We start from the raw sequence: 18,414 nt of genomic DNA on the forward strand, positions 1-18,414 counted from the left end.
AGCAACAACAAAAAACGCTGAAATTTCAGCTGCAGTGTCAGCAATGGGCCATTAGGTCTTCTGCTTTGTTTCACATTCGAAATCTGTGACGGGTGGCGAGAATGACTTTTCGAGAATCCAATTTTTGAATTTCGCTGTGTATTTAGCTGGTACTTGAAAAGCAAAATAACACAAGCAATTCAACTTTCTTGGCGATGTTGTCCCATTTCTGAAATTCTGTACTTCGAAAATGTGTCGCCGCGTCCCCACATCCCCAAGTTCACACTTCCCTGAGTACCCGAGTCTCCACGTCCCCACGTCCCCACGTCCCCGAGTCCCCACGTCCCCACGTCCCCGAGTCCCCATGTCCCCACGTCCCCGAGTCCCCGAGTCCCCACGTCCCCGAGTCCCGGAGTCCCCGCGTCCCCACGTCCCCACGTCCCCACGTCCCCGAGTCCCCACGTCCCCACGTCCCCACGTCCCCGAGTCCCCACGTCCCAAGTCCCACGTCCCCGTCCCACTTTTAGTCACAGCCAATCTGGCGAGATCCCTCGATATTGAGCTTGTCCGCTACAAATTGATATAGCACTTCGCTTGTATTCTCATCAGCTTCTTCAGGAATGCCAAGAAAACGCAGGTTCTCCCTTCTATCGTAAACTTCCTTATATAATAAGCGGTCTTCCAGTTCTTTAATCTCCTGCTGGTTCTCTTCAACGCGTTTCTTTAGCTTCGTCATTTCGACTTCACTGAAGGATAAGCCTGATTCCATCTCATGCATAGTATTCTCCATTGTCTTTGTCTTCGACTGAAGAGCTACAACATCGCCTTTCACTCCGACTATCGACCTTTCCAAACTCTCAACTTTCTGCAAAATTCCCTCTAACTTGCTTTCAACTCCTCCCAGTCTTTTCGAAATGAGTTCAAGTTGTTGTGCAATTCGTTCCGACATTTCGACGGCTCCCAAAACGGCGTCGCTGAATTTAGCTCACTCTCTTCAAGATCTTGTCCACAAATTTTCTTTCCTTCGGGGGAGCAGATTCTACTTTCAGAATTATTACTACCTCTGTCTTTACGTTTGGAACATCCTGAGACCTCTGCCATTAGAAAAACTGAAGAAAAGGGTTTAGAAATCTTCCAGAATTGCGGGAGCGATGAAATGCATGTCCTTACACCATCATAGTCGTCCCAGCACCTCAATAGTGCTGTTTTCTGTTTTTTCCCTTTTTGGTCTTCCAGTTCAGTTAATGAACATTTAATTTAGTTGTGCTGACAATGGATAGCACCTTTACAGTGTTATAGTATTTATTTCCTTTTTAGCCATGAATTAACGAGTTATATTGCTGCACCTCTACAGCCTTCTGTTAATATGTTTTTTCCTTTTGTTTTCTTCAACAGGCCATCTCTACTCAGTCCTGCCGCGCAGGACTTTACCAATCTCTGACGTGGGAATAGAAACAAAACGTAAACGAAACACAAAAAACTACACCCAAACCCCTTGCCACAAACAACAAACAAGCATAAACGTTAAGAAAACGCTTACGACCTTTAATCTAAGATATAATTTAACTACAAGTATAACAGTTTCTAAAGCTACTTGCTCTAAGTTATCTAATCTTACTGCTATTAAAAAAAGGCCTTAAAACTAAAGTGGGTGAGCAAATTAAGCTAAAAGTTCGGTTCTACACAGTTCCTCTCAAAGTCAAGCCCACAAACAAACAAACCAACAAACCACTGTTCCTTGACAATTTCATCCACACAGTTGCATTAATTCTTCCCGTTGCTTTCGCTTTTTCTCAGCTCTTCCTTTCGGTCGACACTTCTGCACAAACTTCTGGTTGCTTTAAATTTTTCGCACCTCTTCCTTTCGGTCGACACTTCTGCACAAACGTCTGGTTGCTTATCTCAGCTCCGTTGTCACTGCTGCTTCCCCTGCTGCTGCGGCAAATGAGTATTGTCTTTGATTCAAACAGCTCCCACTAATGGCGCTTAGCGGTGATCTCTTTTCACTCTTCCTTCTCTCTTTCTGTGCCTTTTCCGTCAACCAACTGCTCGCCATCACGCCCTTACGACACGTTACTTACATTTATATCTTTACATAATAATTTATTCTACAATTAACACTTACTGACAAACTTAAACTTAAACACCTCTCTTACAATCCTATAGTTACAATAGTATTTTCACAATGGAGACTTTAAAGAACAAATAAACTTACAAACTATTTTCTAAGGTACTGATTACGGTTGACTACGATACGAAATTAACACTAAATAATTAACACGAACGGAATAAACTATGCAGCTAACGAAACAAAGAACAAGAGCGAAACAAAAAGGAATTATGTGACAGGATCTTTAGCTCCCTTTAGCTACGCCTCATTACTGATCAGGTTAACATAAGTCGAGACAACCTTCGACGATGAATATATATTTGCTTGAGTGTCGAAAGCTTATGAACTGGTGCAATGACGTTATGGTTCAATTAGTTTTGCCACTGGAACCTATTGTTTTAGCGGCCTACTTGTCTCAACTTTTCAGGAAGACTGGTTCTCCCAACACTGTTAGTATGTTTTATGCTGCATTTGTTTGTCTACATGATATAGTATATGTAACTTTTAGTAATGATCCTTTAAGAACAGGAGTGTGTAGAAATATCGTTGAAGCTGCGAAGCGTAATGGTACGCAACGAAGAATAAGAAGCTCCCTGTCTCCATTGATATGGTCAAGAGAACAGTTGCTAAATATGGCAAGGTAGACACTAATCTAGAAGATCTGTGACTTTCAGTCATAGTTCTCTTATGTTTGGCAGGTTTCTTCAGATTGCATGAGTTAGCAAATATTAACACTTCGAACATAGATTTCGCACATGACCATATGTCCTTTGTTATACCAAGTATAAAACAGACGTCTACAGGGAAGGTAATATAGGCTATTATTGCACATACAGGCAATGCCACTTGTCCAGTTAACATGGTCCTTGGGTATATGTCTGCTGCAAACATGGACACTAATTCATCCGGTCTCCTAATCGGGCATTTAATATTTCAAAAGAGTTCTTATAGTTATGTCTTAGGGAATAAGGGAATTTTGTTTTCTAGGTGTCGAGAGATCTTTTTGGAAGCTCTCAAAGCTTACGACTCCAAACTTTTGGGTTACACAATCTTAGGTCCGGCGGTGAAACTGCTGCTGGAAGATGGAAATCCGATTACGCCAAAGACTTGTATGCCCACGAGGATATGTCAGCAAGGCTATCAATTTCATCTACAGCCTTGGTATTTAGTTGTTATCATTAGGCCTCCACGCGTGTTAGGACGAGCGAACGTTATTTTTGTGTGGCTATCTTGTAGTTACAGCCAATTTTTGTATGATCATAAACGGTGCTTTAACTGTATCACAAGTATTATCTAAGTGTACTAGCTTATAGGGATTTAGCTTCGTTTATCGTATGTCTATCATGTGGACTAGAAGCGATGTAACTGTTAATAGACATAGTGCTCGAAACAGTAATAAAGCTTGTAATGGCTCCTCGTGAGTTACCTACCCAACTTGACTGTGGTTGTTGTGTACGTTCCTATGGCGGTTTATAGAATAATTTTCCTGTGCACGTGTCCGAACGCAGTGAGTTAAAAATGAAATTTTCTATTTCATTGTGCCATTGGATGAAGCCATTTTATGGTATTATTTGTCGAGCGCATTTTTTCTTAACAAATTTAATGATTTCAGAATTTTTATACAAACTATATGTTATTTTTTGATTTCGATTTTTGGAAAACTATACGGTTTCGATTTTTGATCTCAATTTTTTTAAAACTGTGTGCGTTCCTTTGGGATGATCCGAAAAAGGATCGCTGATCCAAGATCACCGTGGATCATGCCGCATCAAAGGAACCGAAAAATCCTATCACAGAGTGGATTTTTCGGTTCCTTTGATGCACTGTGATCCAAGTGCCCTACATTTTTTTATAAGTGTAGTGTCTTTAAATATTCACATAATCAAATGGAAAAGGAAAAAATCACCATAGCATGACATTCTCGGAAAAACAGAAAGTCGATGAAGTCAAGGGACTTTCTGAGAAAGTCATTTAATTTGTATTAACCAATTGGAAATTTGCACACAAATTACTCATTTGGAAGAATTTTTTAGTTTTACGTAGTTTGAGTTTGAGTAATTGCAACTAACGCAATATGGCACCATCATTGGAACAGCTTACTTCATGTGAGAAAATACAAGATAGTGTTACTAGTATTGAAAGTCAAATGGGCAGAGAACAACAATTTACATTTGATATGAACAGAGAAATTTACAATTTAGAAACTATGGAAATCATTGGCACTGAACAAACAGTCAATCGATACATCGTTGTGTTGGAAGAATATACATAAGAAAATGCTATCTTACGAAAAATCGCGGAGAAGATTGGATTGTCAAATAAGAAATGCAGGTGAATTGAAACTTTTTAAAGAAGATTTGAAGGAGAAGCGGCAAGCTAAAAGAATGCAAACTGAACCGTATAAAAAGAAGGAACTTCGCAAGACCGAGTGAGACTTTGTACTCTGCAATTATGTTTTGTAATGACCATAAGCATATTCAGGGCGGGCCGTAGCGTGAGATTTTGACGGTGTATGCACACGAAGAATGTTTCGAGTGCCGAGGGCGCTCCAAAGCAGGGGGATCTGGGGGCATGCTGGCCCAAAAAATTTGAAATTTAGAGTCTCGGAATGCCATTCCCGACTATTTTCGAAGGACATTCAATAAAATAAATGCGAAGAAAAATGCAGCCACGGTAGTTAGTTGTTTATTTTACCCATCTGCCGAGTTGTCTCTGCAACAAGCTACAACACAAACAGGGGGCTTACAGTACAAGCAAAGGGCAAGACGTCGCAAATTCTGTTCTAACATCATCGTCATCATCATCATCATCATTACATATCCGTAAAAAATAACCGGGAACTGGGGGACACTGTGTGGGGGCTTCGAAGGGCGTTTCTTGCCGTTAAGGCCTGGCCAAACGGGTCCACTGAACATGTTAGTGTAACATCAACCAACATTGTTGAATCGAACATGTTGCACGTTGCACTTGTTTGGCCACCATGTTGTATGATGTTGGAAGTTGTTGAACGAACATCATCTTCAACATCATCCAACGTTTCTTTTGTCTTAAGGTGTAAACAACAGTGTTGCGTTCGTTCGGCCATCCCATTCAGCAGTGTTGCACGCGCGCGTGCGCTGCGGCTATCGGTATCCATGATGATGGTTAATTCGTTTCATCTGTTACGCGCGTTGCCACGTCAGTTCAAGCTACGGAATGGTGAACACGCAAAGTCTTGAATGTCAGAGCGACGAAAGCTTAAAGCAGTCTCTCTTCGAACAGATAGCACCTTCTTGTGTCCAAAGCTCTCAGAAGCATGGCGCCAATGTATCTGCAGGATCTTTTGCAAGTCAAGACCCCTGGACACTACTCCCAACGCAGTAACGCCATGGGTCTTCTCAATTTTCCTCACACCTACATGGTACAAGACCTTTGGAGACCGGGCATTTGCTGTCGCAATTCCCAGATTCTGGAACAGCCGTCCTCTTGCTATCACAGAGAGTGACTCAATTGATAATTTTAAAAGGAACTTGAAAATGCCAACATGGCGAGAGTTTGTTTTCTAAGGCTTCTGGGTAGATTTTGGTTCCAGACCCTTGAATCCAAAATTCTGGATCCAACATGTTGCATTCGTTTGACCACCTCGTTCGACACTTTTCAATAGCCTTCAACAACGTTGGATCCGTTTGGCCAGGCCTGTATGGGTTAATGAAAAGATACTGGAAATACTCACACACAGAGACACCAGTTAAATTCGAAATTTAAAAAACTTGGTCCGATTTTATAATGACTAAAAAAATTAATGCCTCCATGCAATAAGGATTCCCAGATTTGAGCTGTACGCACGGGTGTACGTGCGTATATGAACGGCTACGCCCCTGCATATTATGTAATAAATAGTATGATGACAGCTTCAATAAGAAGTTAGCAAATTATAGCGATGGATATTTAGACTCCAGATCACTCCAAACGAGTGATATTTGGCCTTCAAATCTAAACTGCTTCCCAAATGATAGTCCAGAAGGAGATCACACCTGTGATTTAAGAACTATACCAACGTATTCAACTCACATCCTTATTAGAAGGATTGGTACTACAACACTGTATCACGTAACAGCAATGTTATGGTACCATATGAAACACCGATTATTTCCAAACAAGACGCGGTCATTTTTGAGACGTAAAAAGTTACCTTGGCAACGGAAAAGCCCAGAAAAAAAATCCTTTATTTTGTCCTTGGTTGCTTTTGTCTTAAAAACGAGCTTGATGACCCCCATTTTTTGTTGGAAAGTGATCAAAAGACCGAGATGAAACTTTCTGCAAAGTTTGAAAAAATTCTGTACGGCAGATTCAGAACCAGCTTAAATCTGTGATTTTTGAAAGAAAGAAAGAAAGAAAGAAAGAAATAACTTTATTTAACGAGGGTAAAGACATTGATTACTGGTCACCCAGTAGTTTTCATAATGGCCCTCCAATGAAATGAACAATGAAAGTAAATCAAGTCAAATGTTGGTTTTTGAGGAGAGGGGAAACCGGAGTGCCCGGAGAAAACCTCTCGGTGCAGAGTAGAGAACCAACAAACTCAACCCACATATGACGCCGAGTCCGGGAATCGAACCCGGGCCACATTGGTGGGAGGCGAGTGCTCTCACCACTGCGCCATCCCTGCACCCCAAATTTTTTAAAGGTGGCTTTGATTCTGCAGTACATGTATTTTTTACACTTTGCAGAAAGTTTCATCTTAGAGTTCTGATCACTTTCCAACAATAAAAAATGGGGGTGACCGAGTTCGTTTTTGCGATATGAGTAACTGAAGCCAAAATATGTGTTTTTCACTTTTTGTTCAGCTTTGCCGTTGCCAAGGTAACTTTTTACGTCTCAAAAATGACCGCGTCTTGTTTGGAAATAATCGGTGTTTCATATGGTACCATAACATTGCTGTTACGTGATACAGTGTTGTAGTACCAATCCTTCTAAAGAGAGTGTCTCTTCAAAGTGTCGAAACTGGTTTGAGCCACCTTAAAGTACAGAAATACCCGACTACTGGTTTTACTTGCTCAACCGACAACATCCTTTTTTTTTAAACAACAACAACAACATCTTTTATTTAAAAACACGGTGGGTTTTAAAGCTAATACAGCTTATGGGGTCGTGCAAATATGAAACAAAGATATTATTAAGAATTATTTTAACTGAATGTGGTCAATAAAAGGTGAAATATGTACAATTAAAATTAATATATAAATCAAATCAATAAAATACGTAATCACTGCCAATTTCGGGACGGCCCATTTGTGGTGACTCTTCATTAAAGTTCAGGTTTCTGAGAGCGTTGGACTTTTTTTCCCTTTTGGCATAATCCCTGGCGCTGAAAGCGGATGGTTCTAAAAGATTCCAGTAAGATATAGAGTTTTTCAAAAAATAAGTGTGAAAACGTTGTACACTAACACGATGCTGATGACGGAGGTCGTATTTAGCGGACTATTTCCTTTGGATTAAATGTTCCAAACATGATGAGGTTATACGATTGTAGATATTATAAATTAAAGTGGCTATTCTGGCTTTATATATGTCGAATAAAGAGTCCCATTTAGCTGTTTTGCGAACATTTTCAGAGGGCATGTCGCACGGGAGGTTATAAATGATTCCGGCTGCCCTACAGTGTATTGATTCTAGAGAATTAAATTCGTTTTTATTTGTACAACACCCCCAAATAACCGAAGGTAAAATGACTTGAAAATATAAATCTAAAAGCGAATTCTTAGGTAAAAAGCGGCTACGTTTGATCAGGTTGACTTTGTTAACAAACCCTCTCTTAAGCTCTGATATGTGATTCGACCATGTGAGCTCGTTGTCAATGGTTATACCTAATAGCTTAGAACTGGGCGACCATCTTATGTGATGCTGATTGATTTTTAAACTGGCTAAGGGAACAATGAAATGATTCCTTTTAAGTATCATTCCCTCACACTTTTTAGGGTGTGGTACCAGGGAGTTCTGCTTACACCAGTTCGAGTTCTTCTAGAGCTTTGTTCAGCATTGTTATGACCTGATCTATAGATTCTCCGACACAGTACATGGTAGTATCATCGGCATACAGGAATGTCGTTGCATTGTTAACTGCATTCGGTAAATTGCTTGTGTATAAGGCGAAAAGTATAGGCCCGAGAACGGAGCCCTGTGGTATACCGTGTGCAACTTTAGTATTCTCAGAGGGTATGCCATTAATTACAGTATACTGTTCCCGATCAGACAAATAATCTCTTAGCCATGCCAGTAAGTTTCCCGTGATTTCAAAGTTGTGGTGTAGCTTGTGAAGGTGGATTGGATGTGAAACGCAGTCAAACGCCTTCTGGAATACCACAACTAATTTATTATCAATTGCTCATGGCCAAGTTTCAGTCAGGTGGATGAGTAATAGCTCTGTCGATCTCCCTTTTCGGTATGCCCATTGGTTGTCAGTGATGAGCCCTTGATTTTCCGAGAAAACATGTTTCACAATCATGTCCGCTACGCATGCACCAACGCATATTTCTTTAAGGCACGCACCTTTCTTCTGATTGCTTTAAGTTACAGGACACATCTAAATCTATCGATTTACGAGTACGCTATAAAACGGGTATATGTCATTAACAAGAAATTTGAGAATCTATTTCCTCTTCTCCTTTCCAAGTGACTTAACATGATTCAGAATACGCCTCAACTTATTTGTCTTCTCTGCATTGAAATGATTAAAAATAAGTCTCGCCATCGCCACCTTGTTGGTGGATGGAAACAAAAGGTTTCATTAATTATTAGCTTCTTTTGTTAGTCCACCAGCAGTTGAATATTTTTTTCAGTTTCTTTAGAGACTGGTTGAAAACCTCTTTTGGCGCCCACTGAATTCTGAATTAATTGTGGATTCAATTCTGAATCTTTCTGACGAAGACACCGCTAAATGGTAAAAAAAGAGTATTTTGCAGTAATACTAACGAGCCTTAATTCGACATGCAGTCGTAACGATAAACCAGCGCCAAAACCACTGGACCAACACTCACTACTCGAGAGGCACGCTGTTTATAAGTCTTTACATCTCAAACTTAAAAATTGACCCAGGCAATAAGCTGGGAACACAGGATTTTTATACACTTTCATCCTACATGACTTCCCAAAGCAAAAATTTGAGTGCTTGTAACGTTACATAGTAACATCCTTCCGTTTCTCGTAATATAAACGCTAGGAGTTCTTCATGGACCTTCTATATTTTAATATCAGTGAATTTTTGCCGTAGCACTCTCACCTAAAGCGACACAAGTCGAAATTTAGAATTATGGGCCTTTAGGAAGAATCACCTTAAAGTCAGTTCGTCATTCAGTGTTCTTGAAGCGTAGCGCCGCAAGAACTTGAAGCTAATTTGGTGACAATTATGTTTAATAAGATACCTCTAAAAAAATTATTGAATGCAGATTCTTCTCAAACGTCTCAGCAAAGTCGTCTGAAATCAAGCACATCTGGTAAGATAAAGGCTTTTGTTTCCAAAGCAGCTCACAAGAAACTTCGTCGTATGTCATTGTCGCTTGTGGTCCTTCAATCATGTCATAAGCACTTACACCTTTTCTTGTCTTAGCTGTTCTTCTTCCCGATCTAAAGGAGGTCACAATTTCATACCATCTCTCCTCGTTGTTGTTTAAATCTAGTATTTTAGCACAGTCTAGATTCTCTTGGTTGACTTGAAATACCAAAATGGCGGGCTTTGCTGTTGTGCTTGCTGCCCAATTCACGGCTTCGTCCAAATTCTTGCTTAGATAAAAACCTGATCCACAGCTAAAATCGCGATTCTGTCTGCCAGCGCTAAGATGGATTCCTCGAAATAAGATGTCGACAGCACTGCGATGGTCTGTGCCGTGATACAGAACAGTTGCGCAATCACTCTGTGATAGAAAGCCATGCAGTTTGGAATGAATGTCTTTTAAGACGTTCGATTCCGTCGTTACAAAGTTGATAACGTTGACGTGACTATGGTCCAGAACGCTTTCGCCTTCTTCATAAGTCGTATTCGAAAGCTGAAACCATGCATTTGTCAAATCGCTCTGAAAGGGAAACTTACCAAGTCGAGGGGAAAGCAGAGGATTATACTTAAATTCATCCTGAATAAAAATCACTGCCCGTTCGCACGGTTCGATGTGGCACTGAGTATTTCCTTTGGACGACCGCGCCATAATGGTTTCAACGGCTGAACTCAAAGGGTCAAAACCGATGGAATCAAGCAGTTCCAGCGTGAGCCGGGTTTTCTTCTCTAAGCTGACAGAGCTGCTGTTGTTTTGCAAAAAGATAGTGATCCAGTTACAAAGTGAACGATGGTGAAAGTCATCTTCTGGAAAAGTCTGTAGACGATCGAGGAAGTCCAACTTGAGTCCAAGCAAAGCACACCGTTGAACCGTTGGGCGCTTAAATAGGACGATATCCTCGTCGATCATTTCAAATCCTGATTTTTCTTTCTCTTCGAGAACTTTGTTTAAAGCTTCTTCTAGAGAATCTGTCACACGGCTCCTTTGTTGCAATTCGTCTTCGTTGTAATATTTTTTGACAATAAAATCTTTGTATCTCTTGATATATTCTTGCGCGTTGTGAATATTTACTTCGAGATCACTTGAATCATAACTCGTGTCACCCTTCTCTCTTGACAGTCCTATTCTTCGCAGCCAGACTTTATGGATGAAAGAACGAAATTCGATTTTTTCAAGTTCTATTTTTCTTTGTGCGACGACACTGACAGCCATGACTTCATCGTTCTCGCCGTCCTCTGAGTCTGTTGTGTCATCTTCCTCTGAGTATAGCGTGTCATCTTCCTCTGAGTCAGTTGTGCCGTCTTCTTCGGAGACTGCGTCATCTCCTAGCCTAATTTTTCTGGCTTTTTGTTGCGGACATGTTTTCCTGGAAGACCGGTTTTGAGTTTCTAAAAGGGCGATAAACTCACCTAGCTTTCTATCTTTCGTCGATACTGTTTTCAACTCGTTGATGTAGTAGTATTCCTTTAAATTATGTAGAGGTCCACGTTCATCAGCGAACTTTTCATGGCATGTAGCATGTGACTGTACAGCTTGCAGGGCCGCAGTCGAACCAGACGCCATTTTAAAAAAATAAAACAAAATAGAAAACTAAGAACAAAAAAGTTGTTAGAATTCAATTCGAGTGAACGCCCGTGCAGTTATGAAGATTTGGCAAAAGCAGGGAAGAATTTCATCTGCATGACAAAAATTTTACTTTCCAATCAATTGCAAGAGAGATGAAACAATAAATTCTCACTACCTCAACAGAAGATTTTAACCAACTAATAATGGCAACATTTCTAGAAATCCGCGATCTGGAACCGGAACTGTTAACGGTCAAACGACTGCCGGGAATTTGCGGAATGTCATGGACGGCTGGATTTAGAGACAGATGCCACTTGTTTGAAGCTACGGTAGACTTTCGAGGAGCTGTTTAAGTCGGACGTTCAAGAGGCAGACTCGGAGAAATGTCCAAAGCTTACTATCCTCGTCAACCTGCTCGCCGGAAATATTTCGAACTGTTTTGACAGTTTCTAGTAAAAAAGTAAAAGTGCCTATCTTTGGATCATTTAAACATCTAATCTTCGATTTCCCTGAACGCTAGCATGCGATTCCTTCATGCGGTTCCTTCATTGGTAGTTAGATACTTTATGTCATTGAATGATCTAATTTTTACATTCTTGAACTTATATGTTTTTCCACAATCTACTGCATCAATAAGGTCTTCCCCCCGGGGGGGGGGGGGGGGGAACTCCCATATGAAACAGACGGGGATGCTCGTCATCTCGCTTAGGGGTGTAAATTTTGGATTTTGGTCTCGCTTAGGGTGTTCCGGGCAAAGCGCCAATATTTTAAACCGCCAAGGTCTCGTTTAGGGTTTCAAACACAGAATTACGTGAAGAGAAACAGAAGTCAAATTTTCTTTTTAACTTGTTTTTAGGGGTCAAAATTTCCTTAAGCCCCTCCCAGATTAGTCTCCTTTAGGGGTCACAAAAAGCTTGAGCCACGCCCAGATGGTCTCCTTTAGGGGTTAAATTCAAAATTTCCGAAGAGCATCCCTGTCTGTTCCATATGGGAGTCCCCCCCTGGGGTCTTCCCAAAGTGTCAATGCGATAGTATTGGTGTGATCAGCAATAACACATTCAGTTTTCATTGGTTGTTTTCCCTTGGAAACAATTGGTTGTTAGTTGTTTTCTTTGTTGACGACTTTTGCTGTCACATCAATAGTTTTGTATACATAGCCATCAAGAGCTTGTTGAACACTGTAGATTGAGGATGCCACATCTGGATTATAGTCAAACTCTGTCATGGTTGGGGTGATTTTGGCCATTTTGGCGATCTTGTACTCTTCCAAAGAGTCTCTGATCTCATCTTCAGAAAGGATTTCCTCCTTATCTTCAGAGTAACAGTGATTAAGGTAAAGAGGATCATCATCCTCAAACTTTGACAATTCCATAGCTGTATAAAATTCTACCTCCTCTATATCCCCTTTCCACATTTGGGATATTTACCCCCATTCCTAGGGCTGTGGTAGCAACCACTACCCTCAGTGGACCATCCATGGGAACAAAATTATCTAAGACCTTTGTTTTCAAAGCCTCAGGTGTCTTACTATGAAACATGGCAATGTTGGAGATGGCATCTCCATCGAGAACACTGTCTAGCATAGAATATAATTCTCCACAAGCATTTAGTGACCGACAGTATATTATTGTTTTGCGTGTTTTTTTTTTTTTGTCTTGAGTTCTTCTGTCAGCCAGGAAAATGTTATTTCCAACTCCTCTTCTTGAGAAAGTTTTTGCACTGACATTTTTATATTGTTTTTATCAGGTGGCTTACTAATGAAAAGTACATTTTTCATGTACAAAGTCTTGATAATTTGCTTTCTTGTTTTCTTTGCTGCTGTTGCAGTTAAGCACAGTAAAGGTGCTCTTGTGAAACCCCTCACACTGCCTATTTTGCTGTAGGTTTCTCGAAAGGGTGCTTTCTCTGGGGATGATCCAAAGCCCCTATCAAAAAATATGTATAAAGAAGAGAAACGTTATGAAAATTCAATTAAGGGTGCTTAGCACTGGTGACAACATTAATGGCAAAACAACATAGAGTGTAATGCACCTTTTCCTCAACATAAGAGCAAATACATTATCTGGGAAATGGGAAAGACTTGGTTGGATATCTAAGTCGTCACCTAGAATTGTCTTTTATAATAAAGAGTGATTACATTTCAAACACGGAAACCGATGATGATAGTTTTCAAATAGCACCTTTTAACTCAGAATAAAGTATTTTAGTTGAAGGCCTTTGGAATGACTTGTCGACAGTTTATGGTTCAGTGCATCATTGGCTTGCAAGTCGACTCTTCAATATATCAATAGTCGTGGATTTAAGATTTTTCATTACTATTCTTACCAGTTGCTCACGCAGTGAGACTCGTCCACAACTATCCCAGGCAAGCGATCTCCAAGTTTTAGAAGAATTTGCGTGTTGCCAATTAAAGTTTCCGGGCTAACGCAAACAATTTCTGTGCCTTCAAAGGGCGGCAACTCGGAGCCTTCCATTTTGGTAGCGTTGATCCCTAGTTTCTCACAAGACGATAACTGGTCCTTGATAAGGGCATTCAAAGGAGAGACAACTAAAACCACTGGTTCGGTAGAGAAGAGATCCATGTAATTGTAAACAACAGATAACTCGGCAGCCACTCGTGCTACTAGTTGGTAGATTAAAGATTTTCCGTAGCCCGTCGGGAGACACGCAAACGTATCGCGTCCTTCAAGGAAACCAAGTATGACTTTTCTTTGTAGGGAAGTTATTTCTTTTAAATGTTTGTCGCCAAGCTTTGAAACGGATGATTTTATGGCTTGGCAAAGTGAGAAATTTCGAAACTCGACCTCATGGAAGCCATAATCTACTGTGGGCTCAGGGCAACCCTAAAATCAGGAATCCGGAATAACAGTACAATACAGAGAGTAAACACTATCCTAAACATTCATAAAAGCTAACCTTAGGCCTAATTAGGCCTTAAAACGTTTGTTTAGGCCTAATTAGGCCTAAGGTTAGCTTTTATGAATGTTTAGGATAGTGTTTACTCTCTGTATTGTACTGTGATTCTGGATTCCGGATTCCTGATTTTAGGGTTGCCCGTGGTTCTCAATAATTGTCAGCGTATAGTCAAACAAGGCACGCACTTACACAATAAGAGGAACCGGTTTTAAAAACCGGTAAGTTTCGACCAGAAATCTGGTCGGCGGCTACACCAAGCAACGCCGGCAGAGGTCTCTCTCCCTCGCCGTGAGAGACCTCTGCTAGCAGGGAAGCTCCCGTCTGACCTTGTAGCTCAGTCGGTAGAGCGGCGGAGATCTAACCCGAAGGTCGTGGGTTCAATTGCCACCCTGGTCAGAGTTTTTCTCTGTCCTTGTGTGGGCACAGTTCCATCAGTAGGGCTAACGCTCACATGGTTCATATGGGATAGAAATCGAGCACTTCACATTACACTCTATTCAGTTAACTCTGAGCTAAAAATAGCCAAGGAAAAATGTGAGGAGGAAATCAAATTAATTCGCGCCGAAGCAGAGAGAAGCGCCACGGTTTTGGCACTCAGGAAAAGAGCCGAATAAATGAAATTAGAGTGAGAATACGAGGAAGCTCTTGTCAAAGAAGATTGCGGGTCAGACAATGAGAATACCATCGATGAAGTACTTCGTAAGTTACCATTTGATAGTGTAAATGATCGAGTCTCTCGCTTAGGCGTGAATTCCGCTCTTAATACTCAGAATACTAAAGATGGCGAACAAATCGCTTCGAAGTTACATTTGACAAATCCAAAGGAATTAACAGGGAAGGATAAAGTAGAGAAAGTTAAGTTGTGCGATGAACAAAAATTGCCAGCTTAGGGAACCCACCCTTCTCAATGGAGACCTTTAATCATTATGAAGCCGAGTATACCGAGACTTAACGGCAGTCCCCTTGAATGCACTAAGTTCAAAGCAGCGTTTACTGACGCGGAAATTGATAAAAGGGAAGTTTACGATGCTACAGAAAAGCTAGAATTCCTGCTAGATGCGGTGGATGGATAGTGTACAGTCATGCCTAGCTAAAATCATGGCGGCCTGGTTCAGATAGATATCAAGATGCTTGGAGAGCACTTGACGAGAGTGTTGGCCGTGTGGACACAGTTGCATTAGCTGCTAACAAACGTGTGGAACAATTTCCGGCGATAGTGAAAGAGAGGAGTGAGCAGATCAGACAGTATCAAGAGATAGTCTCGGAGTTGATTGGTGTATACAACGAACATCGATTCATCCATGAGCTGAAGTCACAAATTCCTCAAATTTATGTTGCCAAACTCCCTATACGCCTTTGTAGTAGATGGGGTGAGTTTGTGGAAGGGAAGCCACAACTGTCAACATGGGAGTCATTTGCGGAGTGGTTGGAGAAGGAGGCAAAAGTAAGCGAGTCAAAACAGCGATGGATGGTTGAGAAGAAAGAGTGGAGACGACCAGACTCAGTCAAAGTGGGTACCCGAAAGAATAGTGATAATTTTGTACCTGGATTGTTTGTAGGAATGACCAGAGAAAACTGTCGCACCAGCAGTGTAGGAGTGAGATGCCCAGTTCAGAAGTCAACTAACCACAGGTTACAAGAGTGCAAAGTGTTCGCACGAATGTCCGGAAGCGAGAGGGAAAATGTTGTGGATGAGCAGAAGCTTTGTCTATGCTGTTTATCACCAGGCCATCATCTTAGTAGAGCCAGATGCAAGGTTGAGGGTTGTGCAAGGCGTCAGCACACACTTCTTCATGAGGTTGACTTGAAGATTATCGAATGCAGAAGAGTAAAACAAGAATCAGCGAGAATGTCAGACAGTGCGAGATCTTCAGTCTGTGACTACTCCTCAGCGGGGCAGTGAGGTTACCTTAAGCCAGATGCAAGAGGTGCATCAGCAGTATAGTCATTTTGTTTGCTCAGGTTGTGAAGCTGGTGGTCGTGCTTCAGTTGAGGTATTACTGGTGGTTGTGTTTGGGGAGAACGGTAAACCGCGAGCAATGGCCCTGCGTGATTCGGGTTGTAATACTACCCTTATGGATGAGAGCTTGGCGGTGACATTGGGACTCAAAGTCAAAGAGATGGATCTTGAAATTCAGGGCGTCAGTTCTCAGAAAGTACTCACTTCTAAGCATATTAAGAAGTGTCATGTTGCTCGAGTTGGAAAAGAGGAAGTCAGGTACCAATTACGAGACGTGAAGACAGTGCCAAACCTGACTGGTCCCGATCAGAGGCTGAAGTGGTCAACAGTCAAGTACCAGTATAGCCAGCTGAAGGACTCAGATATTGCTAACACAGATTCGGGCCCAGTGCAGCTTATAATTGGAACTAACAACTCAAACCTAATTCTACCTAAAAGAAATGTGAAGCCCTCAGAGTATTCGGGCGACGATAGAGTACCTTATGGTGTTGAGACCTCACTTGGCTGGGCAGTAACAAAGTGGTTGCCAGGTGACCAGAAAGTGTCATCGCCTTGCAATGTATTCAAAGGGTATAAAAGATGTGTAGATGAGGATGAAGATTTAAGACGGCTAATCGTTGCTCAGTCAGAAATTGAAACCTTGGGAGTGGTGAAGGCAGCAAATCCAACCCGTTCAATCGAGGACAAGCGATCACTTGCTGTCATGGAGCGGACAACAGTGAAGATTGAGGGAGAAGATGCATACGTGTCCGGACTGTTGTGGAGAGAGGAGTATCCAACTCTACCGAACAACTATGATATGGCTGAGCGACGGTTAAAGTCCTTAGAGACGAAATTTGATAAAATACTTGACCAAGCGTTCTCAGTTTGGGATCCTCGAGTGCTCGTGCTCCCTTTTACAATTAGAAGTAAGATCATCTTGCAGAATGTAAATCACACATGAGGGAAGCTGTTCTTCGAGAATGGCGTGAGTTGCACAGTAATAAATAATAATAATAATAATAATAATTATGGCATTTATATAGCGCCATATACACTAGCTGCTCTATGGCGCTTCACAATTCTACAGTTAAAAAATATTTTATACAAAATTATAAATAATATTTCTTAAAAAGAAAAGTCTTTAATTTACATTTAAAAAGAGTGATCGATCCGCTGTTTCTTATGTCAAGGGGTAGGGCGTTCCAAAGCTTTGGTGCTGCAACTGAAAATGCCCTGTCGCCATAGGTCCTTTGATTGGACAGAAGACCCTGACCAACCGACAGATTGCGACTAGGTTTATAATTCTTCAAGAGACTGTTAATATAGGCAGGAGCTAAATTATTGAGTGATTTATGAACTAATAATAAAATTTTAAAAATGATACGACTTTCCACTGGCAGCCAGTGCAGTTCCCTGAGGATTGGTGTGGCACGTGCATACCTCGGCTTGCACGCAACGAGGCGGGCAGCACAATTTTGGACTGCTTGTAGCCGCTGAATCAGATATTTTGCAAGGCCGTACAAAAGTGCGTTGCCGTTGTCCAATCTGCAGGTGATGAAAGCATGCACAAGAGCTGCTGTGGAATCTTCGGACAGATATTTTTGGATTTTAGCAATTCGTCTAATGTGGTAATAACAAGACTTAGAAATAGAGTTAACATGTTCCTCTAGAGATAGACTATCATCAACTATAAAACCCAAATTCCTAGCTGAAACCGACGACTTTACAACCTGTTCGCTAATGGAGATAGAATCAAGCGAAGGACGAGGGCGGTACTTAGAACTAATTACTAAAAGCTCAGACTTATCGCTATTTAGTTTTAACTTGTTGAGCTTCATCCATTCATCGATATCGGATGCACAAGCCTCTATTGAATGGACGGCTGATGCTTGCCCCTCGCCACTGAGGGAATCAAAGGATAAGTATAATTGGATAGGGCCTAAAACGGAGCCCTGTGGCACCCCGGGACTTTTCCCCTCGTATTTCCACAAACTGAAATCTATTTGCTGAGATATGATTTAAACCAGGAGAGAGCCAGACCATATATACCGAAACGATGACTCAGCCGCCCCAGCAATATTCCATGATCTACAGTGTCGAAGGCAGCTGATAAATCTAGGAGAAGCAGTATAACAGACTGATGGTTATCTAAAGCAACAAGAATGTCATTGTTAACTCTAACTAATGCAGTCTCAGTACTATGATGCTGCTTATAAGCAGACTGAAAAATTTCATTTAAATCATTTCGCATTACATAGTCAACAAGCTGGGAAGCAAACACTTTTTCAGTTAGTTTGGAAATAACAATTAGATTGGAAATAGGCCTGAAATTAGCGTAAATTTCAAAATCAAGACTTGGCTTCTTAAGAACAGGG

General features: G+C 41.2%; 2 protein-coding genes across 2 annotated transcripts; both read right to left on the reverse strand.

The window, feature by feature from the left end:
* Positions 1-502: 502 nt before the first annotated feature.
* LOC138014027 (tropomyosin-like) lies at positions 503-928 on the reverse strand. Its single transcript, XM_068861058.1, has one exon. The coding sequence runs from the start codon at positions 926-928 to the stop codon at positions 503-505; it is 426 nt and encodes a 141-aa protein (XP_068717159.1).
* A 7,616-nt stretch (positions 929-8,544) lies between these two features.
* On the reverse strand, positions 8,545-11,287 carry LOC138059985 (uncharacterized). Its single transcript, XM_068905648.1, has one exon. The coding sequence runs from the start codon at positions 11,176-11,178 to the stop codon at positions 9,478-9,480; it is 1,701 nt and encodes a 566-aa protein (XP_068761749.1). The 5' UTR covers positions 11,179-11,287; the 3' UTR covers positions 8,545-9,477.
* Positions 11,288-18,414: the final 7,127 nt, after the last annotated feature.

The sequence above is a fragment of the Montipora capricornis genome, chromosome 8, assembly GCF_036669925.1.
Source record: "Montipora capricornis isolate CH-2021 chromosome 8, ASM3666992v2, whole genome shotgun sequence".
Taxonomy (NCBI): Eukaryota; Metazoa; Cnidaria; class Anthozoa; order Scleractinia; family Acroporidae; genus Montipora; species Montipora capricornis.